General features: G+C 37.3%; 1 protein-coding gene across 1 annotated transcript; it reads right to left on the bottom strand.

Moving 5' to 3' along the window:
- Positions 1–1,578: 1,578 nt before the first annotated feature.
- Positions 1,579–9,555, bottom strand: AlaRS (alanine--tRNA ligase, cytoplasmic). Its single transcript, XM_074085570.1, has 2 exons — positions 9,366–9,555; positions 1,579–4,623 (listed from the first exon to the last, which is right to left on the bottom strand). The coding sequence occupies exon 2, from the start codon at positions 4,608–4,610 to the stop codon at positions 1,713–1,715; it is 2,898 nt and encodes a 965-aa protein (XP_073941671.1). The 5' UTR covers positions 4,611–4,623; positions 9,366–9,555; the 3' UTR covers positions 1,579–1,712.
- Between the last annotated feature and the right edge of the window lie 265 nt (positions 9,556–9,820).

Raw genomic sequence — 9,820 nt, 5'->3', positions numbered from 1 at the left:
GTTTTCCTTGTAAGGTTGTTATACTTACTACAATCCTGAATGTTTTCCAATTTTTCCACCAACCGGTTTAGATTTTAGAGGCCCCCCTGAGGGTGGGGGGGACGCTCGATTTTAATGAAAATTTTCACTTTAAAGTTGAATATTTTGTAAACACACCACTGAATCGAAAAATCGTTTTAGCAAGCAAGCCCCTAATGGTTTTAAAAGACCTATCCAACAATACCCTACACTACAAGGTTGGATGAGAAAAAAAAAACTTGTTTTCGATTTTTTTATTGTACCATTTTGTCGGCATAGTTTACATATATATTCGTGCAAAATTACAGCTTTCTAGCATTGATAGTCCCTGAGCAAAGCCGCGGACGGACAGACAGATAGACATGGCGAAACTATAAGGGGTCCGTTTTTGCCATTTTGGCTACGGAACCCTAAAAACGAGCCTATTAATCCCTCAAAGGGCCGGCAACGCACCCGTGATACCCCTCGTGTTGGCAGGTGTCCATGGGCGGAGGTGATTGGGTGACTCGCATGTTCGTTTGCCAATTCTTATTTTAAAAAAATCTTTTCGTTATCTGTTTTTGTCCCCGAAAAAACGTGACGGGAGTAGATTTTTTTGCACCTATGGGACATTTTTTTTCTAGTTAAAAAATATTGGTTCCCCCAAAAAAAAAAACAAGCAATGGCATCACATTTTTTCTTAATTTGTTAGTTAGACGTAGGTAATTAATAATTACGCAACAGAGTGAGAAACAAGACAACAAAAATAATTTTGACCCAGTTACTAGCTGTTGTCCGCAACTCCACCTTTGATGAATTCCTTTATCTTATCACTATTTCGCGGGAATTTCTTTCCAGGATCTCAAAATATAATGTATTATGCAATATGATAATATAGTATCTCAAATTGCTCCTTAATTTTAAAATTTTATACCGATTTTTAAATCCTCATCTATATATTTTGAACATGAAACTACCGTGAGACTCACTCATATTAAATATAATGACCCGGATAACTCTGGAGTGCGCGTGTTGCAGCAGCCGCTGAGTCGCGTTGCTCCGAAGACGAAGGGCTACGGATTAGCCCGAAACATGTCGAGCTAAACTCGATTTAAGACGTGAGTTATCCTCATCTATATAGATAAATAAATAAATACCACGGGACAATTCACACCAATTGACCTAGTCCCAAAGTAAGCTTAGCAAAGCTTGTGTTATGGGTACTAAGCAACGGATAAATATAATTATATAGATAGATACATACTTAAATACATATTAAACACCCAAGACCCGAGAACAAACATTCGTATTTTTCATACAAAGATCTGCCCCGACACGGGACCTCAAGCTTCGTAGTCAGGTTCTCTAACCACTAGGCCATCCGGTCGTCTAAGTATCATATATCAGTCGTAGGATGTCCACTGTTGGACATAGGTCTCCCCATAAACCTCCAGTGTCTTTGATTTTAAATATTATCTAGTTTTTCGTGCAGAGAAGATTCTCAAAAATTACTACTTTTAAACCTTTGAGAAAGGCTATAAAGTGCTATCAAATAAAAAGATAAATATGCAATAAAACATCTTTTTAATTTAATGGAATTTATTGCACCATACAAAGAAATTATAAATAGGAAAAATGCAAACTAGTATGTTTTTATTCATTAAGTAGCACTGGTAAAAAAGGTAAGAATCAACCAACCAAAGGTATCAAAGGTATCAATACAACTTGGAGGTAGCAAAATCTTTCGCAATTTTCATTGCCTTTTCAAGGGATTGGGGATTATTCCCAGAAGCTTGAGCAGATTCCGCTTTTCCGCCGCCTTTGCCACCCATAATATCTACCACAGATTGTACCCATTCAGATGCCAGTAAACCTTTTGCGTTGGCAGTTTTAGGCACAGCAGCTAAGCAATAAATCTTATTTGCGTCTTCGTCGATCGAGAAGAATATTGCAGAAGCAGTTGGGCGCAACTGTTTTACTTGCTTTAGAGCACCATCTAAAGCTTTTGTGTTGCCTTGGGCATTGAGTTCAGCAACAATGACGTCTGTCGTTTTATCATCAAGACACATTTCTTTCGCTTTTTCAGTTACTTTGGTTACAATCAGAGCTTTTGCTGCTCTCTCTTTGTCATCAAGTTGTTTTTTTAAGTTTTTAAGCATGTTTCTCAATTCGTCCTTTTTCCAGTAGGATATTTGAGCATGTGATATATCATTTGTAAGATCTACAATTTTTTTAAGGACATCTTTTTGGTTAAAAGATTCTTCCTTAATCATGTTAGCCAGATTGTTAACATCGTTTTCTAAGACACTTAATTTGCTCACAGCTTTAATTGCTTCAGGGCCAGTTAATGCAACAATTCTGCGAATACCTTTAGCGATGCCTTCTTCACTGACAATGACATATTCCCCAATATGGCCCGTTTGGTGAAGATGCGAACCTCCACAAAATTCTACGGAAGTCTCATAGCCGTTTGGTCCATCGGGATTTTTCTCTAATTCTTCAACAGGTATTCCAACTGATACAACGCGTACTGGGTCTGGATAATGTTCATCAAACATGGCTCTTAACCCCTTAATTTTCTTCGCATCGTTCAAACTTGTATGTTTAGCGTATACCGTTTTATTTTCTTGAATAATATTTTTAATTAGATCTTCAGCCTCTTTTATTTGTTTTGTAGTCATTGGACCTTTATTAGTGAAGTCAAATCTTAGACGATCTGGCATTACAAGCGAGCCTCGTTGGTCTGAATCATTTCCAAGTACTTTTCTTAATACATTATTCAATACATGCGTTCCCGTATGATTATTCATAACAAGTCGCCGTCTTTCAGTGTCGATGTGAAGTGACACTGTATCACCGACTTTAAATATTCCTTCAACTTTTCCAATGTGCAGAATGTAGCCTCCCTTTACCTGAACGTTCTTAACAGAAAATTCATTAGTGTCGTCGTCCACTTTTTGCAAGTATCCTTCATCAAATATTTGACCTCCTTGTTCAGCATAGAAAGAAGTTTTATCTAATATTATCCCACATTCTTGCCCAGATGTTACCTCAGTTACAAATTGTTTGTTGAGTCTGAAAGCCAGAATTTTTGCAGTGCATGGTGCGAAATTGTATACAGCATCTTTGTCAACGGATGAAGGGATATAATTATATTTTGGTGAATCATCAGTGACCGGCACTCCACTATCTTGTAAATAAGTTATAGCATGTATGTCCAAAGCTAATAAATCCTCTTGACCTGCGGCTTTACCTTGAGATGCGAGGAGCGATTCTTTTTTCGCCTTCTCATAGGCATCCATGTCAATGTTGAGCCCTTTTTCTTCACACATCAATTGAGTAAGGTCAATTGGGAAACCGTAGGTGTCATAAAGACGCCAGGCAACTTCTCCTGGTACAGTTTTCGAGTCTCCAAGTTTCTCAATAGTTCTGTTCAACAGATTTCTACCGCGTGTTAACGTTTTCAAAAATTGAATTTCTTCTTCGTTGATTGTTTGTATGATAGATTCAGGGTCTTTTTTTATTTCTGGGAACACATCTCCAAGTATTTCTACAACTGTATGAACTAATGACGCAAAGAAGCCGGGTTTAGCATTCAGTTTTTCAGACGCGTAACGCACAGCCCTTCTTAAAATTCGCCGAAGTACGTAACCTCTGCCAGTGTTATCTGGGCAGCCTCCATCAGACAAAGCAATTGTAAGAGTTCTTGCATGGTCGGCAAGAACTCGATAAGCCATATCAATACCATCAGCATCCTCATCTCCTACTTTGCCTGAGTAAGGTCTAGTACCAGTTCCAATCTCAATAGCTTTGAATATTGGGACAAAAAAATCAGTATCATAATTTGCCCGTTTGTTTTGAATCACTGATACTAATCTCTCCAGACCTAAGCCACAATCAATATGTTTTTTGGGTAAAGGTCTCAACGATCCATCTGCCTCTCGGTTAAATTGTATGAAAACCAAGTTCCAAATTTCTAAAACATCAGGATCATCCATGTTTACAAGATGAGCAGCATTGCGACCCCCAATTCTATCATAATGCAACTCAGAGCATGGACCACATGGTCCAGTTTCCCCCATTTCCCAAAAGTTGTCTTTCATGCTTCCGGGCAGGATATGGGATTCGGGGACCCCCAGTTGCAACCAAATATTTTTACACTCTAAATCTGCCTCTAGTCCAGATGCAGGGTCTCCACCAAAGTAAGAGACATAAAGCCTGTCTCCGGACAATTTGAACACTTCAGTCAGAAGTTCCCATGCCCAAGCACAAATTTCCTTTTTAAAATAATCTCCAAAAGACCAATTTCCCATCATTTCAAAGAAAGTATGGTGGTAGACATCTTTGCCTACATCATCTAAATCATTGTGTTTCCCTCCAGCTCTTATACATTTCTGTGTGTTTACTGTTCGCACATAGCTAGCCATCTCAGAATTTGGATCAACTGATCCTAAAAATATTGGCTTAAACTGGTTCATGCCAGCATTGGCGAAGAGAAGAGTTGGGTCATCAAGTGGTATTGTAGAGGAAGAATGCACATACTTATGGCCTTTGTCTATGAAGAAGTCCAAGAATGCCTTACGGATTTGACTTCCTGTCAGAGAGGTGTCCATGATGGAATATTACCTGAAATTAGAATTGATAAATGAATTAACAAAATTGTACTTACCTATAGTATAATAAATTATGTTGGTATAATGAACTGGATTAGTTTATTGTCAATTTTATTAACCAAGTTAAAAAAAATCAAAACCAGGTCTACGTCACATGCATGAAAATATTTGTCATCACCACATCTGTGCAAGAGAGACAGTAAAAATTTAGGCATGAGCAAAAGAAACAATACTAACAGGTCATTACATTATACAAAATTAGTCATGTTCCATGACAGCCGCAAATACAAAAATTTGCATCTTGCAGCTGGTGTGATAATACAACTAGGAAGCACATAGTGAAAGTCTTAAATGGTTACTATAGGGAAATGGTGGTTCAGCTAATATGATTTGTTTTGACAAGTCCAATAGGTTGCACTTGGTGAGTGGGGGCGATTCTATTATTGCAAGTAGGTACAACATTTCGACTCATTCAAAGTTTTCTTCCAAAAAAGTAGAAATAGTTAGGTATTTGTACAACAAGAGAGCAAAGTTGCTTTTTGCTGCTAGTGTTGAATTTGAATCCCGAGCAAGCGAAGGATTCTATAATTCAATCACGAGCGTAGCGAATGATTCTAGGTTAGAATCCTGAGAACTGAGTGATTCAAACACACGAGATGACAAAAAACTTTGGTCTTGCGTGACACATACAACTTTTCACCTCAGCAGCGAGAACATAAGGTTAGAATAAAACCACATATAGGGTAAGCGTATCAGTGAATGAACAAAACGCACATTTTTTGAAATAATAAGAATTTTGTATGTTTCTAACACGCCTCGTATTTTTTTTTTCGATGAACCCCTTTACTTGTTAGGTTCTGGTAGATTTGGTTCGACCCCTAAGCGATACTTTTGAAATGGTGACAACATAAAGTGGACGTACATATGTTGTACATTTTTTCTATGGAGCAGTAGTAACGAAGAAGGAAAGTTACTATAGTTCTAATGTGTTACTGCATTTGTCCCTGGCATCTACCATTCATTGGGTATTGTTTTTTTTAAGTTTTGAAGACCTTTATATAGTTTAATTATAATTTAATGTATTCGGTTTACAAACAATACCTTTTAATCTACTGTTTTAATACCGGACTCCAAAATGGCCTAAATCCAGTGAATGAATGGGGGTGTTCATTCATAGACTGCAGCATTTTGTATTTGTGCAATATCTTTTGTTCTAGTAGTCATATTAAGATTTTGTTTTAGGTGACATTGATCCAAATATATTATCTACCGAAAGGCTAGTATTCGAACAAAGGTAAAATATAGGTTCATTAACTGTTGTTCATTTATTAGTTTCCAAGATCTAGTGAATGAACAATAACTTATTTTTGTACTTTAATTATTTTAGGACATAGAATCAACCAAATAAGTACATTGAATGTAGTTGTGTTAATATAACTTCTTATTTGTATTTTTATAATAAAGCAAAACATCATATTTAAAGCCTGAACAATAGGGATACCATGGGAAAAGGAATAAGGGAAAGCAATTTCGTCGCTGGGAAGACAAAATAGCCAGAGTAGCTGGCAGAACATGGGCAAGAGTAGCTGCACGCGAGAGGAAGTGGAAACTGCTGAGGGAGACCTTTGCCAACAGGCACACAGATGCTGGAGACTAAATAAAATATAAAAATAAATTTAAATAAATGCTAAGGACAGGAACCATGCCAAATTTAAGGATATCTTTTTTTTTATTTAAATTAGCAGAATTTGTGCTTACTTTAAAACAGATGCATATCTCATTTTGCATATTAAAATAGAATGTATATGAGAGGTTAAATAGCAGGTGCAACAAAAGGCCTTATTTAGTATCATTGTCTTTGATTTCTATCATATTCATTACAAGTTATTTCTCCTATGAAATGTTCTCAAGACTTTTAAGAAATGTGTCATTACTTTGATAAATTATTTATTTTTTAATGAATGTGTAGTCTCATTAGAAAGCTAATTAATCAAAGAAGTTTTTTCAGTAATTTGTACATTGGGTATCATACTTTTTTCATCACACTTGCTCGTAAACAGTGTTGTAACATGCAGGCTACCTTGATTGCAACCCCCCAAATAAAACCCTCGACCTTAATGTGCTTGTCATGAAACCCGTGGTCGGTAAATGAGTCATTGCCCGTACTAATTTTCTTGTCATGAAGCCCAAGGTCGGTAAATGAGTGTGATACTGCATGGCGTGCAGGAGCGCGGCGCGCGCAGGTCGGGCACATGCTACGTGGGGTGGGGCGGCGCGGAGGCTGGCGCTGTCAAGAGCGTAGTCAGCGGTATCGCATTTTTTTGAAAAAATATTAGTTTTTCTTTTACAAATATACAATTTTACTCGCAAATGTGATGAAAAACATTGTATGTCGCACGGGCGGTACTAGAATTACGAACATCGACTCATTAAAGCCCTCAGTCTTCGACTTCGGGCTTCTAATAGACTCTCGTTCGTAATTCCTTGTTTACCGCCCTTAAGACAATGTACTATTATTTCATTTAATTGCTTGTAAAGAAGTACTTACTACTTCTTTGGGCCTTTATCAAGCGGTTTTTGCTGATTAACATGACATTTTGTGTTGCTTTTTTAGTTATTTACTATGAAATACAATTGTTGACATTTCAGGCATCGGAAAATTATTAGAAAATAATTAAATAATTTCAATTTAATTTTTAACAAACTTTTCTTCATCTTATTCGGCAGTTTTGTGAAAAATCTTAAAATTGACAATATCTCGGAAACTGATAATTCATGGACAGGGTACCTACCACATGACATTTTTTTGCTGCAAATAAGTTGTACTACACACCGAAATTATTCAATAACCAATCCCCTGTATAGGTAGCTATCATCCTATATATCAATAACCAATCTATATATCCATCTCATCCATCCATCCCAGCCTATATACGTCCCACTGCTGGGCAGAGGCCACCTCTCAGAACAAGAGGGCTTGGGCCATAGTTCCCACGCGGGCCCAGTACGGATTGGAAACTTCACACGCACCATTGAATTGCTTCGCAGGTTTGTGCGGGTTTCCTCACGATGTTTTCCCTCACCGCAAAGCTCGTGGTAAATTCAAAATGTAACTCCGCACATGAATTTCGAAAAACTCAGAGGTGCGAGCTGGGATTTGAACCCACGACCCTCTGCTTGAGAGGCGATAGGGCAAACCACTAGGCCACCACGGCTTTTTTGCCTCTATCTACATATATAAAAGAAGAAACTGACTGACTGACTGACTGACTGACTGACTATAGATCAAGGCACAACCCAAACCGCTGGGTCTAGAAACTTGAAATTTGGTACAGGGGTTCTTTTTATGATGTAAGTGAGCACTAAGAAAGGATTTTTAGAAATTCATCCCCTAAAGGGGTAAAATAGGGGGTGGAGTTTGTATGGAATTTTCTCATTTCTGGACTTAGAAGTGTGAAAATAGGTGTATAAGTTCTTGATTACAATTGAAAATTATCTCATCATCATCCCAGCCTATATACGTCCCACTGCTGGGCACAGGCCTCCTCTCAGAACAAGAGGGCTTGGGCCATAGTTCCCACGCGGGCCCAGTGCGGATTGGGAACTTCGCATGCACCATTGAATCGCTTCGCAGGTTGAAAATTATCTGTCTTGGATAAATTTATAAAATTCCCCTCTAAAGGGATAAAATGGAGGGTAAAGATTGTATGGAAATTTTCTTGTTTCTGGACTTAGAAGTATGAAAATAGGTATGCAAGTTCTCGATTAGAATTAAAAATTATCTGTGTAGGTGAAATGGATAAAATTATCCCTAAAGGCGTAAAATGGGGGGTAAAGTTCGTATGGAAATTTTCTCATTTCTGGTCTTAGTATTATGAAAATTGTTATACTTACAGGGTCCTGATTAAAAATAAAAATGATCTGCGTAGGCAAAGATAAAGAAAGAAGACGTAGCTTTCGATTTTTTAGGGGGGAGTTTCTATGAGACTTCCTTGTTTCTAGACTAAAAATATGGCTGGTCACAATTTAAAATGATCCATATGGTGTTAGCAACTTCAATAGAGGAGGGGGTTTTTCATACAAAACATACAACTAAAATGTGGAAATGAAATTGATATTTAAAATGATGTGTGAAATAAATTTGCAAATAATTATTACATAACTTAAAAATTATGCATCGGGTTGTGCATAATAAAATCAATAATATTAATATAAGCATAATTTTTGTGTGATTATCCGTTCTTATTTATTATATCATTTACCTAATTTACAAAATATTATGTACAGTGCAATTTCATGCTTTGCATAAAACTTTTCATAAACTTGCTTCAAAAAAATGTTGTTTATAGCGAAGTACTTTAGTAAACTGTTACTTATTATCGTTTACGACAGTACTTCGCCATGCACACAGATACAACTATCACAATTATAACAGGGGTTAGTTAAAACATATGCCCTGATAACTAAAGCACATGCGGACAAAGTCGCGGGCAAAAGCTAGTCACCCTATATAGGTGCAAACAACGGTAACATACGGCAAAGTTGCATCAGTTATGGTTAGATTTTTACTTAGACTAAATAAGATTTTCCACTCGAATATCATTTTGTTCGAGCCATATGGTCCATAGCTATGTAGTACTGCCAAAATAGGTACCGATTTAGAAAATGTGCAGCGGTAATATATTCTACATTAGCATAAGACATATGGGTTCGAGGACAATAAATATATGTAATGAACAGTAAATGTAATTTTACCTTTCGATACTGCCACTCAGCAAAAGTTATATCAGTGAAAGTAAAACCCGAATTCACCAGTTTACCGAACAGTCTGTGCCGCATATGCGTGCCTACAGTAGTGTCCTGTTGTACGTTACGTTACGTACGTACTCTGTAGACGAGAGACGAGACGAGGTACGATACCAGAGTACGTAAAAAACGTAAATGCGTGTCAGTCATGAACGTGAACTGTCGTGCAGTATTGCCAACAACTCGCACACCTTTTATCGCCATTTTTCACAGCTTGAGTAGCCTAATGTAGCCGAATTTGAACTGAGGTCCCCTAAAAAAGTAGCCTATGTGTTATTCTAGATCAGGTGTCAAATTTCATAACTCTAAGGGGCTGTAAGACTAGTAAAGTAAGATATGCAAAATATTAGTAGAGAACCCTACACTGCGCTTGGTCAGTTTTATTGTTAATTTTGCATGCCATG

The sequence above is a fragment of the Choristoneura fumiferana genome, chromosome 3 (genome assembly GCF_025370935.1).
Source record: "Choristoneura fumiferana chromosome 3, NRCan_CFum_1, whole genome shotgun sequence".
In the NCBI taxonomy this organism is placed as follows: domain Eukaryota; kingdom Metazoa; phylum Arthropoda; class Insecta; order Lepidoptera; family Tortricidae; genus Choristoneura; species Choristoneura fumiferana.
This window is presented reverse-complemented; position numbering and strand designations above follow the sequence as displayed.

Bases quoted from the DNA above. Each gene is read 5' to 3' on its own strand.
- AlaRS (XM_074085570.1), bottom strand. From the start codon at position 4,610: ATGGACACCTCTCTGACAGGAAGTCAAATCCGTAAGGCATTCTTGGAC.